This window comes from Phaethon aethereus (assembly GCF_964289735.1).
Source record: "Phaethon aethereus genome assembly, chromosome: 1".
Classification (NCBI taxonomy): domain Eukaryota; kingdom Metazoa; phylum Chordata; class Aves; order Phaethontiformes; family Phaethontidae; genus Phaethon; species Phaethon aethereus.
Window position 1 is genome coordinate 24,176,246 of NC_138575.1, and position 22,361 is coordinate 24,198,606.

At 36.8% G+C, this 22,361-nt stretch overlaps 1 protein-coding gene across 1 annotated transcript in view; it reads left to right on the forward strand.

The window, feature by feature from the left end:
- The window catches only part of GRM8 (glutamate metabotropic receptor 8), a gene marked incomplete at both ends in the record, with an annotated part of 360,871 nt that extends 341,850 nt beyond the window's left edge, over positions 1-19,021 (forward strand). The window contains 2 exons of the mRNA XM_082011400.1: positions 13,569-13,815; positions 18,972-19,021. Of these exons, the coding sequence (XP_081867526.1) occupies positions 13,569-13,815; positions 18,972-19,021 (297 nt within the window). The remainder of the gene's footprint in view (positions 1-13,568; positions 13,816-18,971) is intronic.
- Positions 19,022-22,361: the final 3,340 nt, after the last annotated feature.

Below are 22,361 nucleotides of genomic sequence, written 5' to 3' on the forward strand. Positions count from 1 at the left end.
AGAAGGAGAGAGTAATATAAATGTTTGGGTTTCTCATAGTTCCTCTGGGTATTATCAGCCAAGGCATACTAGAGTTAGCCCTGAATCAATCAGAAGCCCACCTTGCTGCTGATTCTGCAGTGCATTTTAGACACATCTACTGCTGCATACCTTCTACACATAAGTCCCTACCTTCTGGTATTGCACCCAGAAAAGGTAACATATTAGATTTTATTTCAGGATTAAAATTCTTGAAAGTTAGGAATGACAGAGAGAAAGCAGAGGTTGGATGCTGACATCAGAGAAATTCTAATGCTGAATCTAGTAAAGATGCAGTATTATCTATGGATGACTTTGTAGCTGCTGAGGGTGCAAATACAGAAACAATTGTTAATAATGACATATAATAATTGTGGAAGGACTACACTATATTATTATACATGAGAAACTAATTGAAACCTCTCCAGAGAGAGCTGCAGTTGAATTAAATAAAAAAAAAAACATTAAAAATGTGGCAGAATAGTTCAAAGAAGTGAGATTCACCCTGAACAGAGAATGAGAAAAAAGAAAGTGAAGGGTGGAAGGAGGGTTTGTAAGTATGTGTGCAGAGGATTGGAAGGGGAGGTACATATGTCACCACTACTCTACCCTGTTGGTCTTCTGAGATCCCCTCCTGAGATACCTTAGGGATACCTCTAAGATATCTTCATATTGCACATTTCTGTGGGGGTCAGCAAAGTCCTGCCTTGCCATGAGAATCCTCCAGATAGTCAAAGAAGAAATTTAAAGCTTATCCAAGTTGTTACATAAAAATATTGTTTGTGCCAGTTCTATACCATAAATATGTGGTTACCTGCTGAAGAAACCAAGAAGAGTCTGTCGGTCACAGAGAAACTTCAAAGACAAATTAAGAGTTTGGGGAATAGTTAGCTAAGCCACACTGAAACCATTCTGTGGTTTTCTTGATGAATTCTGGTGTAAATAAGCACATTGGTAATCAAATTAATGTCATTGTCCTGGAGGTTGAGAAGCACTGTGATATGATATCTATCCAGGTACCTGGACCTCTGGCAAGTGCCAAGTCAGACATTTTCTGCCCATGTTTTCGAGACTTCCATTTTCCCATTTCATCTCTCACCCAGGAAAGTTTCCATACAAAGGAAATCCAGGCGTACACTTCAGATGGGAGCTGCAGGACTCTGAACAGATATATATATCCATGCCATCATATGACATTATCTGTAAAATAAGGACACATGCATCCAAAAGAAATTAGTCCAATCGGGTCACAGTATGTACAGCTGGATTGAACCATGTAGCGGAATGCCAGGATTTGGCTTGAAAAGAAATATGGTTAGCCTGAAATTATATAACTGATGATGCGCTTTGTCACATGATGGGCTGTTGTACATGGCACAGGATGCATATGGGGTCATAAAACAGTCCTACCTGTGCCTGAAGGAACAACTGTGTGCGTGGGTTGGCACTAAACACATGCCCTGGTGCAGAACTTTCTTCAGGTTTAGAATATACCCCTGCCTCTCTTTCCATGCATGGCCCTTATTTGATAAATGCAACTGCTTGCTGGGTGTAAAGATGTGCTGTGTCTGATAGATGGAGCTATTGAGCAGGAAGAGACAGGGATTGTCATGAAAATATGTCAAAACATGGGTCATAGGGAGGTGAACGGGCAACCTAAAGTCATGGCACTTCACAAGGCTATGGTATTGAGGTAATTCAACGGGAGAAATTAAGATATGTTTGCCCTGACATACCCTTTTTCCCCTTCGTATATCTGCACCTGGACAGGCGTGAAATAATGGTGAGTTTTCACCAGTTCTGCTCTCTAGGAAGAACATAGGGAGACCATAGCAACAATGCTTATAGACCAGATAAGCTTTTGCATAGCCTAAAAGAGGTGATAGTTCTTCCTTTTCTCTTCTGAATCGGTGTACTTAGGTCACTTGAGATGACAGGTCCACAGACACTGAGGGAAAAGAGCTGAGATTTTGCATATATGCATTAATCTGAGCTCAGAAAAAGACTGCCAAGCTGAAATTCAGAGCATGTAAAGCCACTTAACTAGAAACCAATAAAAAACATTGTTGGTAACCAGCACAACTGAATCTGTCCAGGTTTATACAGCTATCGTGCCATCATGGAGGGACGTGAGGTGTCCTAAAGCAAAGTTCTGTTTGCTAAATTGCTTGTACTCTCATAGTCTCTACCAAATCAATGTCTTCTGCATATTTTTGACATTCTTTATGTAAAATTACATAATAAAGTCTGTGGAGCAGGGACAGTTGTTCCATGTTCTGTGTTTGTGCACTTCCTAATGTAGATAGTATAAATATATTGCCTAAGACTTTTATGTTGTTACTGTTTATACTAGACTTTGCCTAAGATGATAATTTTCAATATACACCAGATTCCTTTGTGTGTGTTTGGTGGGACAGTAGCGTTTAACAGTAGCGTGGGTTTTACTTACATGTGAAAAATATAAGTGTTAGAGACTTCTCTCTGTATTCCTACTGCCTCCAACAGTTTATAAGGTAAGTGCCCTTAAGGTGTTTCTTCTCCACCAGTTTCTGCTCTATCCTTTTCCAGGTTTGTCATCTCCATCCCTGGAAATCTCTGTCCTCTGTTTCTGTTTTGGGTAATCTAGATTATGATTTTTAGTCTAGATTATAGAGCAGTATAGGCTCTTTCAAAAATCTTATTTGAAAAGACTTATTTTGAAAAGTCCTATTTTGAAAGTCCTTTTGGAGTGGACTTTGAAAGGGCTATGGGTTAAATGTATAGCATGCAACATGCCCTCTGCACTGCAGCTAGGAACCTGGTGCCTGGTTCTAAAATCCAGTTCAGGTTACTTGGGGTTTCATGCTCCTCCAGACCTAGGTAGGGAATTCACAATGGCCTTCTGCAATGAACGAAATCTGGCAGAAAAAGCTCTACTGAAGCAGTGTCGCAATGAATTACGGAACAAAAAAGTCAGAGTGACAACAAGGCAAGTAAACACTCAAGTGAAACCTTTAGAGATTAGTAGTAAAAGGGAGGAAATAGTCTTATAATGTACATATTTTGAAGTCTAATTATACTGCAGTTTAGTTAATTTCTTTTTCTAAAAGATCAGAGAGAAAATTAATTTTAAAATATTTTTATTAGCTTAGTGTTCTGGTCAATTCACCACTTGGAGCAATTCAGTGTAAATTCATTGAAGTCAAGGGAGCAACCATCAGTGGATTCATCCTGCTGTCATTAAAATTATTCTGACATAAGGAATGGATTTGGCAAACATTTCTAGATAAGGCTAGTACTTGAGCACAGCCGTTGTAAGATTTCTGTTCACAAACTGCAATTGAAATGCATGATAAGGGATGAAGGGACTTGTTTGATTGTTTGTTTTTCTTTTTGTCATTCCATTTCATCTGCTTCCTTGCTCGTTACATTGTTCCCATTAGCATAATGTATTGGTTGTGTTTGCACAGCTTTTCCTGAGAAAGGCTGCCCTGCAGTTGTACAGCCATTGGGGTAACCAGCTGTTACTTATTTAAGCCTCCATCATTTTGTATGACAGAGGAACTTAATTATGCCCTGCTTGAAGATGCTAAATAAAATGATCTTCTGAAGAAGTGTACTTCACTAAATATTTGTCTCCATCAGGTACTTGAACTCTGACACTTAAGCCATATGCACTAAACAAATAAACATATTTTGAAACTAAACATAGTAACAAGCTAATTATTACAGAGAGGTTGTTTTATAGTATTGCTAGAGCACAGTTGTCTCTCTAGTTCAGGTATAATGCATAATTAAAAGACTTCAGAAAACAGGAACTAAAATGCATTTAATAGCATAATAAAACAGCAATTAAGGTTAACCTTTTCTATGTTTTCTGAATATAGGAAATACACCTTCAGTCAGTACTGGTTATTTTAAAAAGACAGGATTGTAATACTCTATAAATTTCAAATCTGGACAAGAAAAAAGATTGCTTTCTACTCAGCTATATATTCTAGTTATGAGAATGTGTCAATCAACAACAATGGTCTCTCTGTGTTATAGAAAACCATTCAGTTTTTATTGTAAACCTGAAGCATGAATTAAATCCAACCTATACTTTTTTCTTTTTCCTGGTAACAACTTTGCTTAGCTCTCTGTAATGCAGCTTGCTTTCTCTCCCTTTTTCATCACTATATAGTTATACATATGAAAGTGACAATTTTGGGGTTGCCAACTGGCTCTTTGAGTTTTAAGTGTTCCAAAAATGTCGGCTCCCATATTTTCAAATGGATTATAATTGAAGATCTGCCAATCTACATAAATTTTTTGAATAGTTGTCCACCTGCCACATTTACTAGTTGATTTAGCCTTAGGGTAAATACAATCTTCATTCAAAATAGATACCTGGAGACTGCGTTAATAATAAACATATTATACAAAATAATTTTTGCTAAAAATTATAAAAGTGCAAAAATAAAAAGATTCTCTAAATTGTGCTGCATCATATCTAGATGAATTGATCTAAGTTGTGCAAATCAGAATGCATTTGACCAAAAAGAGTTTTAATTTTCTAAGTATTTGAAAGCATTATCAAAGTGATTTGAAGACTGGACTACAACCCTAGTAGAAAATCTTTGCAAATCTTACAATAAATGAATATTTTTTTTATTAAATAATATTGGAAATAAGTTTGAAATTCATTTTTGTACAGAGTACCCAGCTGTAGCCCAATAAATATGATTTTTTTTGTTATTAAGAAAAGGCTATAGGCTTTGTATTGACCTGTCAATGTGGGCTTTCAGAATATATTTTTGCTTGTGTCCTGAGCTTGTGTTAGTTGTGGTAAGAATTGTTAAGCAATCGGGAGACTACCGCCTAACTTGTTTCAGCTTAGCTCTCCGAATACTGTATATGGTAAAGATTTAGCAAACCTGTGATGCTACTCAGTAACAAAGTAACTGAGACATAATTTAACTTAATAAGCAATTAATGGGTGGCGATAGACTGACTGTAGATGGCAACTCATTTTTGAAAAGAGCAAATAAGCACACAGCGTTAAAAAATGTGTAAAAGTAACCCCACCTGGACCCAAGACTAAGAGGGAGGGAACACCAGCCATCAACATCAAGCACCTTCTCCTGGTGAAGTACTTGGGATTTTGACAACCCCACATAACCTCCCCTTCCCTCTATTCTTCCTGTGGAGGGCTGAATCTGTTGTCCTTAGGAAACACAGGAGCACAGACAGAGTGAGTATCACTAGAGAAGCGTGATTCATCATCAAAAGTTCATGTAAGAGATTTAACTATGTTATTAACAAGATTTTCCTGTAATAATTAAATAGAATCATAGAATCATAGAATCAATCATAGAATAGTTTGGGTTGGAAGGGACTTTTAGAAGTCATCGAGGCCAATCCCCCTGCAATGAGCAGGGGCATCTTCAACTCGATCAGGTTGCTCAGAGCCCCGTCCAACCTGACCTGGAATGTTTCCAGGGATGGGGCATCTACCACCTCTCTGAGCAACCTGTGCCAGTGTTTCACCACCCTCACTGTGAAAAATTTCTTCCTCAGATCTAGTTTAAACCTACCCTTTTGTAGTTTAAAATCATTGCCCCTTGTCTATCACAACAGGCCCTGCTAAAAAGTCTGTCCCCATCTTTCTTATAAGCCCCCTTGAAGTACTGGAAGGCTGCAATAGGTCTCCCTGGAGCCTTCTCTTCTTCAGGCTGAACAACCCCAACTCTTTCTGTCAGTCCTCAAAGGAGAGGTGTTCTATCCCCCTGATAATTTTTGTGGCCCTCCTCTGGACCTGCTGCAACAGGTCCATGTCTTTCCTGTGCTGAGGACTCCAGAGCTGGACGCAGGACTCCAGGTGGAGTCTCACCAGAGTGCAGGGGCAGAATCACCCCACTTGACCTGTTGGCCACTCTGCTTTTGATGCGGCCAGGGATACGGTTGGCCTTCTGGGCTGCAAGTGCACATTGCTGGCTCATGTCCAGGTTTTCATCTACCAGTACCCCCAAGTCCTTCTCTGCAGGCCTGCTCTCAATCAGTTCATCCCTTGGTCTGCATGGATGTCTCCTGCATTGTCCTCTTAGGCTCTAGCTGAAATAGTAACTATACTTTGCCAAGAATATTCACAGGCCATGAAGCCAGTTTTCATAGTCTTGCTAAGATTATAATAAAATCTCTTAATCTCTCAGCAAGAACAGTGTGGGTATATCAACATTACATAGTGGTAATCGTCCCAAACTGTAGCAGAACTCCTAGGAACGGTTTGGGAGAATGTGAGTTAGTCTACACCCAGCCCCACTCATGCCGGAAGTGCTCTAACAGTTTAACCGTGCAGGCACTAAAGTCCTAGTTCCTGGACCTATACCTTTAGCATTGTTTCATTGTCTACTATATAGACGCAGTGGTAGAGTATTATATGTATATTAGTTGTTCCCCAGCCCTAGAGATCAGCTCTTCCTCTTTTTATTTGATACATTATAGTGGTATCCTGATACCCTCTGTGTGACAAAGGAATCATGTCTTGTTTAGGAGATGAGATTAGTAGATACACAGAGTTGGACAACCATTACTGGTCCAAGAAGAAGCTGTTCCCAAATGATAGGACAGATTAGCAGAGTTTGGTGAAGTGAAAGTCTTCAAATTCCCATTATCTGAGTTTCAGGAGTTGGTATACAACTGACCTACTCTACCTTTGTGGTAAAATCAGGTATTGAGAAGCCACTGGAAAATGTTTGGGTGAACTAAGGTTAGTTTTAGGCACATGGTGAAAAAACACTTTGGAGGGAAAACTATGCAAATGCAAACTTTGGAATGTAGAGTTGTGGAACATACCAATAAGCAATTGGCAACTCTGAGTTCCTTGTATCTACTTACCTTAAAATAACAAATACAATGCTAAAAAAAGACCTAATTAAGCCATTCCTTTCTTTGCATAAAATAATTTATGGCTAGAAAAGGAATACTTATAAATATTGCAGGAAAGGTCAAAATTAGACTTAACTGGAAAATCTGAACAGTGAAATCCTTACTATAATTCTGTTTCTGAAATGCAGGTATGTACACGTTCTACTGAGGTTACAAGCTTTTATAACTCCTCTCACATCCAAGCTTTAATGAAAGTTCATATTTTTAAAACTGGCACACATTTAATTTTAAATAAGTTATTAGGTTCTTCCTTACTCTTAAAGTTTCTGTAAGCAAATGAAATGTACAGATAAAACTAAAGAGGATTTGTTTTCTCAGTTTTCTCTGCAATGTACAGATTTACAGCCTACATTTACTGCTTGAGATAATAACCTAATGAATGTTGTACTTTCATGTTTGTGAAAAGACTTTGACTTTTCCTCTCAAACCCTCATTTTAATTGGTAGTTTGGTAAGAAATATTTTTAAAAGGTTAAAAAAAATATGTTAAGTAGTTTCCCATGTTTTCTAACTGAACAAATGTTTGAAGAAGTCTAATTTCATTAAGTTTATCTTTTACCTGGCAAATAATGTTGTTATATGAGCAAAACAATGACTGGCTTGTGCCTGTAATGTTTTTCTTCAAGAAAAGATTAATTTTCTTCCCACAGGTCCAGAAAGAAAAGTATGTTGTGCACTGAAAGCAATCAAAATCTGTAGTTGTAAGTTTATGGGGATGGAGGTTCTGCAGAGAAGCATGAATCCTTTTGTTAGTTATTGGCACCTTGCCAGTATTGTTACCTCCCTGTTTATACTCTCCTGGTTTCAAATATATTTGCCTCCAGCCAGCTTTTTCCATGTTGGTTTTTGGTGTGGAATCCATTGCATGGTGTTTCTTTCCGACTTGTGAACACAACTGTGAAACCACAAGTGGCGTTATCCAGTCAAGTCCTTAGCAAGCAGTAACACATGAAAAAGTAATTATAGTGTTATCGCATGTGCATGACTTAAAGAAGAAGTGACTGTCTTTTTCTAAGCTCTCTAGATTCTGCAGCAGAGGGAGGATGTCTATGAATGCTTTCAGTGTTTTACTGAGACTAAAAAGACTCATACTCTCTCCACCACAAATGGAGAGGGACCATTTTGCTGGCTTTCCCAGTCTGTGGGATGACTGTGGATAGATGGCATGTACATTTATTTTATGATGTATCATTTATCTTCTGGCTATAAATGATCTGGTAAAGGCTTCCAACAGCTGGGAGTGAAGGCAAGAGTGGCAGGAGGGAATGAGAGCAAAAAACCCTTGTGGGAAACGAAGCTTGCTGCGGTTCTGGCCTTTAAAAATGAAACTGGCTGAAGGAGCTGAGAAGGTTCACATAAGAGACATAAAATATTTGGTAACAAGGATAAGGGAAAATTTAAATCATAATTCCATCTTCTGCTCTGTTACTGGCAGTGTGAGACACGTTCAGGTGGCTTTCTGGGTATATCTGTCTCAGCAGGATGGTTCAGACTCCAGTATTTGATACCGAGATTGTTTCTTTAGTCTGCAGAGACATGTAATTCTAAAGGGCAAATCATACAGAGTTAGCCAATGAGAGACACTAAACTGAGTTCCGTCTTTTTAAACATCCACTTTTCTTTGGAGTGCAAGTAGCTGAGTTGGATCTACACTAGGCACCCCAATAGCTTGACATGTACCAAACCTTTCCTAAGTTATCACTTAGGGAGTGGAACTCCCTCCATGACTTGTTCATCTTCTGTGTTACAACTACTAGCAGTTAGAGAACTTGCACCAAAGTGGAAAACTTAGATTCAGTTCGCTCAAGGAGTCACAATAGCTGTATCTCCCACCTATCCAGGATATACTATTAAAAGCAGATTAGGGAACAGGCTGGGTGGGAGGTGCCTTCTATTTGATGTATTAAAACTGCGTAAAAAAAAAAAATAGCATGAGAAAAACAGCAATTCTGAAGAGAGCCTGAATATAATCTTATGTGTGAAAGTAGGGGAGGACTGAAACGAAGGAAACAATCTGAACAAAAGTTGTGACATTACCACTATTTTTTTTTTCTCTAATGAAAGTGGTGGCTTTGCGTCGAACTCAAGGCATGCTGTGTGCATGACATTACCTCTGCAAGCAGCAAATGGATGGGACACTCCTGGGTACTTGGAGGATATTTCAGTTCCAGGCAGTGAAGCCTTGCTGAGAGGTAGTCATTCAGCTACCTGCACTGGGACTATTTGGTGCACACACCTGCTTTGATCCATAGAAATTTTTCAGGTTACCAAGGAGGCAATTCAGTTTCAAGTACTTCCAAATTGAAGAAGCCATCAGAGGATCTGTGTTTTTCTAAAATGTCATTTCTGGGTGCCCTGATATATCCTATGTCACGTTTTGAGTTTCGAAGTAGAAAGGAGGAGATACATAGTCCTAGAATCAATGGTAGAAGACAGAAAATCCCTAAGTATCCACACAGCCATTATTTATTTTAGCTGCTGAGACAGTCAGAGGCTACATTATCAAGTTTGTAGGACCCTTCTGATGAGGAAAGGATACAGGTCATTTGTGAAATAGATCATATGTCTGAGTGGGTACACAGGGTCTAGATCATCTATGAGACAGTCTGTTGTGAGGGTTCCTTTGTCAATTGTGGAGGTAAAAACCAGTACATAAGAAGTCCAGCATCAGTTCTGGTGTGCGATTGGGGTGGGGGATGGAGACAGGAAGGTATTTAGACCTCAAGTTTTTCTCGTAGTATAAAGATTTTTTTTCTTGTGCTACCTTGATTTTAGTTTTCTGTTTTATACCTTCTGACTGTCAAGAACAAGGAGAATAGATATAGCAGCCTTTGTTACATGTGTAAAAGACTATATTGGACAAAAAGTTTGTACTTCAGAGGGGTTTTTAGTGTGAGGAGTGCTGAAATTCATTTCTGTGTAACCATGAATTGTTGTGAGAAAGGGACCTTTATTCTCCTGTAACTTAGAGTGAGCTACCACTGTGAGACACATGAAAAATTACTCAGACCTTATATCTTATTTTTCTGAACTCTTTTGTTGCTCCTTGATTTTTAGAGCAGCTAATTCTGTAAAAGTTACAGGTAGTTATGTTCCCAGAATAATAAAATTATCCAGAATGCACAGCCATAAAACATCATTGTCCTCCTGTCAGTGGTAAAACAAGATAAGATTCAGACAAAAGTCAAAACAAGTGTGTGACATCCCATTTGCTACACTTGTGCTTCATCAGGCTGCAAGAAAGGGAATTCCAAAGATGGGAAAGATTAGATGCAGGGAATGTTCCTGTCCTATAAACAGACTCTCAGCCTGCAAATGACCATTTAAAAAGAAGTAGGGCCTGTTGTGATAGAAGAAGGGTAATGGTTTTAAATTAAAGAAGATAATTTTAGACTAGATCTAAGGAAGAAATTGTTCATAATGTCAGTGGTGAAACACTGGCACAGGTTGCTCAGAGAGGTGGTAGATGCCCCATCCCTGGAAACATTCCAGGTCAGGTTGGATGGGACTATGAGCAACCTGATCTAGTTGAAGATGTCCCTGCTCATTGCAGGGAGGTTGGACTAGATGACCTCTAAAGGTCCCTTCCAACCCAAGCTATTCTATGATTCTATGATTCCACCAGGAAAAGGAATCAGACCCAGGCTGCCATGAAAACTAGTCTCCGGCTGAGAATGTAATTGCATTAGCGTATGGAGTCAGACTGATGTACACACCACACACTATGTGTACATGTAAATATATGTTCAAAAGCTTCTTCTCCAGGTCTAGCAAGTTTCTTGAAACCCTTCTTTCTCATTAGCTTCATTAAAGAGTAAGTAGTACGGGTGACCCATGCAAAACAGGATCCCTGAGGTTGAAGCTCTCTAAAGACCATATCAGCTATTTGAAAACTGTTCTGTCAGAAAATTGCCAACTCAATGTACTTTTAACGTTTCAGTAATTACAACATCTGCTTCAAAACCACAGCAATCATTAGAAAGAAATTCTGCTGCATGTGAACTATAATCTGCAACATGAAACTATCTGTGATTTGGAGTTGTTAAATAGGCTGTTGTGCTATTCATTTCAATTAAATCCACAGAAAATACATTAGATGTAATGATATAGCTCATGCAAAATACCTGCACCATGGGCTCTTTTATTTCAGCGAATGCATGGTCAGATTTAGAGTTGATTAACTTCTGAAGCTTACTTGAATGTAAACCTTCAGGCAGACATGTTTTCTCTTTAGTATTTGTAAGAGCTTGGCACTGTGGGACTTCTTATCACAAAAAAGATTGTTGAGATCTACCTATCTAAATGCATGTATTGGTTGCTGATATGACTAGTACAATTGCATGACTGTATGTATTTTACCCTATAACATCTGGAGGTTCTTTATCTTTTTTGTCATCTAATTCTTACACTGAACCATGAGAGAAATATGAGCCTTACATCTTCGTACTTGATAAGGACTTACAAAACATATATTTAAATGCCAGGCATTGTTACATATTCTGTGGGTGAGGCTCAGCTAGCCACTTAAATGCAATAAGTTGGATTTTCATAAATGGTAGGGCTTCAAAAAAGGATTTTTTTAATGTTTAATGGAATTTTCATATGCACTACAGATTGTTAAAGGTATTATTTGCATTAATTTCAGTTTTGCAAATCCTATTAGGAAACATATACATCTGTAGGAAGCAAAATACTTTTGCTTTTGGACACCACTTAATGCAATGTTTAACCCTAAAATCCACTGCTGTACCAATTTAATTGGAGAGCAGACAATTTGGTTCTAAGAGAAATGGATACATTGTTGGTACTGTTTGCATGTGAATGTGAACCTGCACAGAAATCCTTCCAAAGAAGTCTGAAAACAACTGCTTATTAATGTAGCGTGTGAGGTTTTCATTAGAAGTGTTCATTCAAAATATAGGTCAAGCTCTGTTTTCAGGCACACCACTGTCATTTTGGAGATTGTGAAGGGAATGGAATTATTTCACTGATGTGAGAAAAGACTGTGTTGTGTATATTTCCTGATTTATTTTCTTGATGAATTATTGAAATGAAGGAAGGTGTTGCTCCTATAGCTTTCCTCAACACAATAGGAAGACAATCCTAATTGTCCTTTCAGTCTGGTGCTGTCCCTGAAAGCAGGTTCAGCTTATTACAAATTCTGAAGCATTGTCAGTCTTTTCTTAAAGACTAGATTGGGCTATCCCTTGTTTTATGGTGATATTTGGCAGTTTTCTGTACAATTATACAGATACTTTACAAGGTGTTTCAGAGTGACAGTCCACGTTTCCAAAATACATTTTTCACATTTCTCACCTAACATTGCTTGAAGTGAGAGCATAGTTAATTTTTGATGTCTAAGAGTAAGTATCTAATGGAAAACCTCTGCAAGCTGAAAGACATTAAAAAATATTCAACTCTAATAGTGACTGCATGCCAGTTTATCATACCTCTTCTTTCCTGCCAATGGTCAAGTTAGGCAAGGCCACTTAATAAAAACATATGATCTGATGCTGACATTGCAGACAGACTTACTACCTTATCTCCAGGTTAACGTGATAGTATTGGCCAGTGCTGACAACAATGTCAGTGAATCCTCTGCCAAGGCAATGAACAGGTTTTACTTCAGTACCTTTTTCAGTATAACAACATGGTTACTGAAAGATTTCCTACTCAGTTTAGCAAACCACGCAGAATTGTAAAGTAAAATTGTTGTCTTATAATACCTCTAATAAAATATAATTTCCTAAGAAAAAATAAATGTTGAGCAGAACTACAATTAGTATTTCTCATATACTATCTGAATACTTCTCCAGATAGAATCTTTTCTCTGTTGTTCTTATGAAGTGATCATTGTAATTTTCTTTTATGGGACTATGGAAGACCATAGTTAGTTTCTTTTTGTAGGTGGTGACAAACAATAGACAGGCTCACTCAGAAATGTCAGATTTTTCCTTTGTATCTATAGGGGACTGAGGTCCTTTGTCACCTGATTTCCTGGCTCCCCAGTTTCTGGATTTCTTAGTTAGGACTATGACATATTAAAATATATACTGTGTGCCAACAGAGCATTATGACTAGAATTCAACGGTAAGGTGGAAATGTTAAAAACAAACAAACTCAAGAATATTCAGGCTTCACTATTGGAGAAACTATTTTTTTTTCCATGCTTGAAGCTCAAAGAGTATATAAAAGATTTCATTAGATTCTGCATTATGTCTGCTGCTGGTTGAAACATGCTGCACACACTACTGTATCACGATGTGGAATATTGTTGAGGAGGCTTCTGTGTATTCAAGTAGTTGATACAAGGCTAACCCTACTGTCATTCCTCTTTTCCTGTACAGACATAATTATCTTCTGAAAATGTGGTTGCTACAGCATCTCGATTACTTGAATGAATTTTAATAAATATGCTGTTTCTACCACCCAGTCTTAAGGTTAAAAAAGCAATATTAAACAGCCATACTTGACTATAATTAAAGGCGGCCAAAGTGAAGGGTCCTTCTGATGTATGTACAGAAAAGGAAGCATATTATTGGTTCCCTTTCCACCTAATTTTTTTAAAATAATTACTTTATTTTCCCTCTTATATTAAATCAATATAACAATGATTTTTTTGTTGTTGTTTCTTTCCTTCCCCAGATGTACATCCAGACAACAACACTTACTGTCTCCATGAGTTTAAGTGCTTCTGTGTCTCTGGGCATGCTCTACATGCCCAAGGTTTATATTATCATTTTTCATCCAGAGCAGAATGTTCAAAAACGGAAACGGAGCTTCAAGGCTGTAGTGACAGCTGCCACAATGCAAAGCAAACTGACCCAAAAAGGAAATGACAGACCAAATGGCGAGGTCAAAACTGAACTGTGTGAAACTCTTGAAACCAACAGTAAGTCATCTGTAGACTTTCCCATGGTCAAGAGTGGCAGCACTTCCTAATAGATGTACGTTCACAAGAATGTCCTTTCTTTTAATAATAAACTTTATTCTTTTTCTTGCTTGTTCTGCATGAATCCAGAGATGTGTCAGAATTAATGTACTGCTGATTGCAGAATGCAGGAATGCCTACAGTAGTTTCAAATAAATTGTTTTTCACAGGAGGCTAGTAAAAAAAAAAAAAAAGCACAAGCAGATTTTGGAAAGCCACATCTTTTTAAAATTATCTGGTTTAGCTAGTGCTAATTTGATGTGTGCATTGCTGTGCCAGTCGTGGTATGTCCTGACAGTTCATGAGGTGTATTTATGGTAATCATTGTATATTCAAAACTCGAAGGCTGTTGCAAAAAAAAAAAAAAAATTAAAACCGTTAACATTGTTTTTATTTTGCAGTATGATATGGAAGTGAAAACAGTGTTTTTTACTTTTTCATCTTAACTTAATATTTGTTAACTTATTCATTTATCACAACTCATGAGTACTAATGCATCCCAGAATAATGCTTCCCATCCAGGTTTTTGTTGTGGTCTTTCTTACCTTCGCACAAAATTGTGATAATTCATATGCAGCTTAATAATTAGATGTTCTGATACGCCATGGGTTAGTAAGGGGAAAAAATTCTTTCCCAGTTAGAAAAGTGCTGAATCTTGCCACGTGTCTAAATTGCTCTGGTATAGGAGAAAACAGAGGTTGTAACTTCCATTCCACCACATGGCATACAGTCTTATAAACTGGATTTCACAATAATAATAGTCAAATATGAGTAGAGCCAATAAGTTTACCCCCCATCCTTAGTTGTAACGGAGAATTGGTTTTTATTAAGGAGTTAGAGGTCACATGGGATGGACAGCAGCTGTTACAGTTAAAGACAATTTTTTCAGTCATTTTACTACAAATGAGGGATTTCTTTGGATTTTTATTACTTTTTGATGATATTGACAGGAGATTCAATAATACTATTTTGCTTGAGCACATTCAGACAAGTCAGTATCAAGTTCGCAGAAAAATATTGTACTTATTTCAGAAAAATACAACTCCCCACTGAATTCAATCAGAGTTTGCCAGATTGCAGACTGTATAAAAATTGTCCATAAGTTTACCATACTGAAGTTGCTGATGCATGGAGGATTCTGAGTGCAAACCAATTCACTTGAAAAACTATTTACCCTTCAAAATGTGTAAATCTTCTAGACTGAGCTATGGGTTTATACAGCTTCATATTATGACATATAACAAAGGACAAAAGGAGAAAGGCAATGAAATTCCTTGTGGATCAAATAATAGCAAGGAAATGTGAAGAAATCAATAATTTCTCAAATCTTCAGAAGTCACCAAAAGAAAATTCAGAAGGGAAAGATGGGTGGATTTTGCTGAGTGTGCAAAATTATAAACTTCTGAGGAAAGGTCAAAAGAGGGATTCCACAGTAGGGTGAGAAAGAGTGTTACTAAGAAAGTCTTGGGTGTCTGATGTTTATCTACTGTACCTAATTAAGAATGCTGTCTCTGCTATTCCTTAAACTATGATTATGCATAATTCATAGAAACGGCTGTTATTGGAAGGAAGTCTGCTCCTCCAGTAGTGTGATGTATGCAGGGTAATGCTTATCTACTGTGCTCTAAACATGATTTTAACAGTAGCACATCTATATAATTCTGAGCTCACCAGGAGTATATCCTGACTAGGCTTTGATCCAGGCATCATAATGCTTCCTAGGCAAAAATTCAGATTGAAATCATTTGCACTCCAGAGAGCTGTCTCTATATAAATGAGCTCTTGGCCTCAAGATGGCTTTTTCTCTTCCCCAAGATTGTTCTGTACCATTTGGATTTGACCAGCTTCCCTCTTTTCTGCCATAATAGTCATCGTCAAAACTTCTGGAGTTTCCCGTGAATTATTAGTGCACAATGCCACGTAAGTCCTTTTCACTAGGTCAATAATACCAACCTCTCAACATTGCAAAATTTCTTCTTGCACTGACTCCATGTGAGGTAGATCTTTCTTTTCAGTGACAGTATATGAAACTCATCACAAAAAATCAGGCTATTCCTAGTATACTAGAAATAGGTAGTAAGTGTTTCCCACTATTTCCAAAGCACAAATACTGGTAGTGATAACAATGCTCATAACTAGGTAACAAATAAGATGAGATGGTCAGGTAATTGCATTTGCTTCCCATCTAGAAACAAGTCTGCTCTGTTTGGTTTCTCTTGTTCCATGTAACAGACTTTATTGCATGTTGTCCCCCACATGAATATTGTCACATTTTTTTGTGGAAACACATTCATATTCAGTGGAAAACAAATTGTATCTGGGAAAAAAGATGAAAAAAAATACCCAGATGCAATTACAGAAAGCATAACAATGACAAGTACTTTAGATGCATATAGGTCAGATCACAATAATCATTCTAAATTGCTTTAGATCCTCTTTCATTTTATTCTTTTTCTTTTTGTCTCTTTCCAACAGCAGTGTAGTAACTGGAACTAGAAAAGAGTTTTCATTCCCAGAAATATTTTGAGCCAAGTCTGTTACTTTTTCTGGCCACTTATGCTTGCCAAATGTGGTTTATGTTATTACTATGAAATGTTAACAGTCTTAAAGAGCAGAACACCAGCTGCTGAAGCTTTCAGATCCCCAAACAGGAACTGTAGGCTTATTACAGTGAACTATAAAGACACTTGCAATATTTATCAAGTAAAAACACTTTGTTTGGAGATGAGGTTAGATTTTATATATTTCGAACTACTATCTACGCCAGCTTCCTGTGCTATCATTTTTTAAAGTAACACCACCCAGAACTCAACAGGATAATTTTTGTTTCTTGATCAGTCCTAAAATAATTTTGTCAAAACTATTTAAGTCTTAGATATACAACAAAGTTACAGCAAATTAAGAAGTTGCTTTAATTCATGAGGTGTAGTAACTACTTACTTTTGTATTTTGAGCTTCTTGCAAATGTACTCACATAATTCAGTTTACTGAGTTGTGATAAATCCGATTATGCTTCATCGCTGTAGGCTAAAACATACACATGAAACGTTATCATAGAACCCAGTTGATACAGGGCAATGTGGTAAGCTAGCGTAACCTGATCACATATCTGAACCTATTTGCAGGGCAAGGGGAAAAAAAAAAAGCTCTGCTCCCTCTGTCCTTTTGTTCCCAAGTGTGCAGAGTTTGCAGATGTGCATTTATTTGTTTTTTTCTTAGCTGGGAACAAAATCCTTTTATACTCTAAGGAACTTGGTGCCATTTCAGCAGTCCTGCATTATTTTCAGAACGAACTTAACGGGCCAAAGGAGAAATAAAATCCTCTCAGAAATCCAGCTGTGGGAGCATGGGAGAGTTCAGATGGGAGTAGTACATCCCATCTGAAAGATCTGAAAGATGTAAATGAGGCTATATTTGCATCAAGTGTCCCAATACAAATAAAGCTATTTCATGTTGGTGCTTGAATACTGTGATCGATTATGTGAAAGACCTGCTTAATGTGCCAAAAGCAATCCTTTCATGAATCAGTTCTTGCAGAAACAAAGTACTGGAGCTGCCTGTGCAAGTGAAAGTAAGAAATATTATATTTTACAGCTTTCTTTTGATTGTTAATTCATATATATATATTCCTAGGCAACAAAAATTATAGTGATGTGTGAATTATAATGGTTTGATTCTGTTCTGTCTTACAAAATGATAAATGCAATATTAGAATCAAATTGCTCAGAAAGCCAAAGAAAACATGAGGAAAAAGCAAGCAGCAAACTTATTTATACTACCTAGTATTATTTTGCAGCAATTTTAGTGATCTTTGATTTAGTTTAATCTTTGGTGCATGAGAGAGAAACTGTAATTTCTTGGTTTCTGTAGTCTGTTCTTCCCAAAGCATCGGATTGTTGGGCTGGATTTAGGAGTTAGCATGAAGAATTTTTTTCATATTTATCTCAGCTGTTCCTACCAGATTCTACATAGAAAAAAAAATTGAAGGAAGATATAGGAATAGAATTAAGATCTTTAAAACTATAAACCAGGCAACTTCTGTGCCATCAAATTATTCTCATCCCGGCAGCTGCAGTCTTCACTATCATATGCAGAATATGTCTGTAGCAGACGGAATATAAAACATATTTGGGAAGCCAAATTACTCTTTATGCAGTGTGACATAGACCTTATTATAGAGGCAAAATGAGACTCAGTCCCCCAGCAGTCTGATTTGCCATCTAACAAACTGGTTTAAAATTAGGGAGCTGACTGTGAGGTCTGATGTCACCACTTCCCTCTTCTCACCACTACGTTAACAAAACAGTGGAGACTTGGGACATAAGTTTTACAGCAAAAGAATAAGATATAAGGGCTAGAAGCTGACACAAACTTCCATGTAAGATTCACAGTTGTTCTCTTTTACAATAGTAAAAGTGTTTAAGTTTCTCAACATATTGCCTCATTCTGAACAAGGGGTATCAGCTTTGCTCAAAGGAAGAAATGATCAGCTGACCATTAACATAAGGAGACCATAATAGCACAGCAACTCTACAGTACAGCCTGGGCTCTCATAAGCACTTCTGTTGGCTCACTTCCATGCAGATGCTTTGTGTCTGAAGACTCTCCAGAGACTGTGTTCTGTAGGCATTAGCTACTCAGTTTTGCTAACTTGGAGAGATGTTTCCATGTTAAGCTTTGCTCCTTTCAAGGAGCATAAGCCTTTTTCTAGATGGACAACTCACCACTAGCTGCGAAGTTGTTTTCAACCAGTAGAAGAGAGAGAAGAATCCAAGCTCCAAATTTAAAAAACAGAAATCAGGCAAAATAATACCAGAAATTCTGTTATAGGTATGCTAAAACCAGTCATCACTGTTCTTCTCTATTGATCTCTGCTTCCCCAAGTCATAAACAAAATAAGTTATCATCAAGAACACAGAACTTGAGTTCCAACTTACTCACCGCTTATATACATGCTTAAACTTTCTTACTTTATTCCATGAACATAGGCCATGTTATTTGGAAATATAGTTGGACACTGTCTGAGTTCAAATGCTAAATATGTTGGGTTTTTTTCTCTTGATTCTAAAAATCCTGAACTTTCTTTTGTTGTTTGTTTTTGGTTTTTTGATTTACAGCCTCCTCTACCAAGACAACTTATGTCAGTTACAGCAATCAGGCAAATTGATCAGTGATGAAATTCACTGGAAGACCTACAGGATGAGATCTTGCAAACAAAGACTTTACCACCATCAGAATTCAGTCTTGGAAATATCAATACACTACATTCAAATCAATAGTCAGTCTCCTAAAGGACAAGGATTAAGCAAGAGGCAAAAGGTAAAAAGAGACAGGGGAAGGAAAAGTCCAGTTTTCTAACATAGAGACAAAGTGTCAAGCTTCTGAACTGTTCACTCACAAAAGGAAGCAAATCACAAAAGGAAAACAAATGTTAGCTTGTGAAAAAAATGCTGTTGAAATAAATCATGTCTGATGTTATATTTGTAAGTACTTTTTTGTGATTGTGACAATTTCCTTTCCTGTCTTACGTTGTTCAACTTGTAAAAGAAGATGAGTTTGTTTCTTGTGATGGCTGACTGAATTAAGTCCTGGGTAATGCTAAAATAAATGCAATGGTCAACGCATGCTAATTTTTATACAAAATAATTTATTTCTAATAATAAAGGAATGTTTTGCAAATGTTGAGACTTGTTTTGTTGCAGTTTTAAGGAAAAAAAGTCCTTACACTGTTGTCTATTGTTTGTTTAGAATGTGCAGTCAAGGTGGGTGTACAAATAAAATAATAATCATGGCATCAGAAGAATGCAGTGTAAACTCTAAACATGTGTGTGTGTGTATGTGTGCACACATGCGTGTATGTATGGGCATGCCTACATGCATGTGTGTGTGTGTACTCTACAGTGTGTTGAATTTATTTGTTCAAAGCTTTGTGACTATATTTTCTAATGGAAGGATTTTTTTCCCTGCTTCTCACCCTTCAAAGTAAGTGCATTTTATATGTTTGTAAAGTGAAGGAGTCCTGATGGTAATTATTTTGTACGATTGTATGATATTTTTGAACCTCCACTAATAATTTTGTTCCTTTTCATTTCTGGAACTTACAGTTTGTAAGACTTTATGACAGCTAGACTGGAGTAAGCTGAAAGTCTATTCAGCTTAGTATCCTGTCTCTGACAGGGAAATGTAGCAGATGCTTATCTCAATAAAGGTGACTTTGAAATAACAGGAGAGAAATCAATGGAGAATTTGGAAAGGAGTAACCTAGTGGATATATGTGCCATTGCCTTATTAACACTCAAAAATCAAAGAAACAGATGTCCATCTACAATCTTCACATCTTCTAACTCCCATGACAAATGATCGTGTGTCCGTTAGAAATGATTATGCAAAGGGAAGGAGAAATTCATAGAGATATCTATCATGTTAACAAACCCTTCCAAAGAAGTTTAAAAAAGAGAGCTAGGGATTTTCCACTTTGTTACTATACCTGTGATGTTCTTTAAGACTTTTTCACTCCATACACTACTTACCATTCGTCAAGTCAATGGGTCTTCACAAATGGGTTATTAAATGTTATTTCTCCTGAATTAGCCTGGATGGCTTCTTGTGCTTTTTTCCTCAAAGGAACTGTATTTTTGTAATATATATTAAAGAAGCTGTGGTGGGTCGTAAATTATATGAATGAAAATTGAAGTATCTGAAACTGAATACCTTTCTGTTACAATGTCAACATTTAAGCTCTAACACAGTCAGCAAACTGCATGAGAGTGAATTCTATTTTCAAAATATTTGACAAAATATAGCTATTTTTTCCCAGCATTTAACTGCCTGAATTATTAACTGATGGTTGTTTTGGTATAGTGTGTTATTTTGTGTTTGGTATTTGTGATATATTGTGTGAAAATTCCTTTTTTAATTGTACCATAAGCACATCAATCCCAAACCTATACACTAATATATGCTTAATTTTAAGCATATCAGTAATGCAGCTAATGCAATGGAACCTGCAAAAAATTTCATAAAACCAGTTCTGCTTTGTTAGCTAATATCTCATCAAATTGAATTTTTTTGTGAAAATCGGTTGATTAGATCAATGTTTTAACAAGACAGACTTCCATGTCTAGGATGGTTTTCCTAAGACAGAAAGAGAAGGAATCTGTTTTATCTGAAAACCAATGTTTTGGCACAGTTTCTTTTCAAGAAACCTTTGAAAAATATAGTTTTCAATCCACAATGAAAAAAGTTTCAAATATTTTGTCTCTAGTATCTATACATAATAACATAAGCAAACAACATGCATTTGGAAAATGTATATTTTGCATTACAATGCAAGTACATAGGAATTGCCTTTAAAGCACATTTCATATATACATAAACATATTTTGTATACACATAAATGTTAGTATATAATATATGAATATCTTCCAGCTTCACAGTAGTCCAAAGAAAATGTTATTCTGAACAGATTTACCAAGACAAATATACACTTTTTTTTTATTGAATAGTAGGGTAAAAATGGAATGCAAATTATTCTGTGCATTTTCTATGTCATTCCGTCTGAAACATGGAGTATATTAAACCTACGAGTCTCACTGGTGTTAGTGTAACTCATCAGATAAATGAGCACACAGTATGAATTATGGAATGAACTGGGCATTTTCAAAATACAACAGAACAGCACTGGCCTGCAGGTTTTGCTTCTATAGAGTAGTTATGTGCAGTTTATGCATTTGCATAGAATGGTGCATGTCTATCTCCTGTAACTGTGATGAAAATCACATTCTTCTCTTGTATCCCTCTAAAAGTATGGAAGAACAAGGCATTTTATTTCTGAATGAGATGCTGACTTAGTTCTCTTCAGTGCAGGAGATTTTATCCTGTATAGACAGTAGCAGTCCCAAAGATTTTATTCCAGCGAAGTGATTTGTGAGTTCTTCTTCCAAGACTGTGTCTTCAGGTGACTTTAAATCCCATTTGTGCAATAGGTTGTGCATCAGCTCTACAAGTCCTAACTTCTAGGTTAGGTGACCTAGATTTTGTGACATCACCTGAGCCCTGCTTGGGGATTATTGATTAAGAAACTGCAGTCTACAGCCTCTAACAAAGAATGATGTACCTTTTTCAGCATCATCATTGAACACAAACAGTTTAGATTAAGGAATTAAATATTATTCAATGATTTATTCTAATTAGGTTGAGTGGTCTTTTCCTCAGCTTATTGGAGCTTTGTCTCCAGTTTAGCTATTATAATAAAAAGCAACCTCCTAAAAAAATATATTTATTATAAAGAAGGAGGCAAAGAATTGCACAACACAGAAGAAGGAAAAAGTGCTATAATTTTGCAACATGAATATAAAAAAGAATGGACTTTAAAAATGTTGTTTCCACTGTTCTTTACTTTTTATACTACAAGGTCCATTTTTATGAGAATACTGGGGGAATTCAGTCAACAATAAGAAGAGGAATCCCCACAGAATCTGTTGTTATTATGCTTTTGAATACTCATA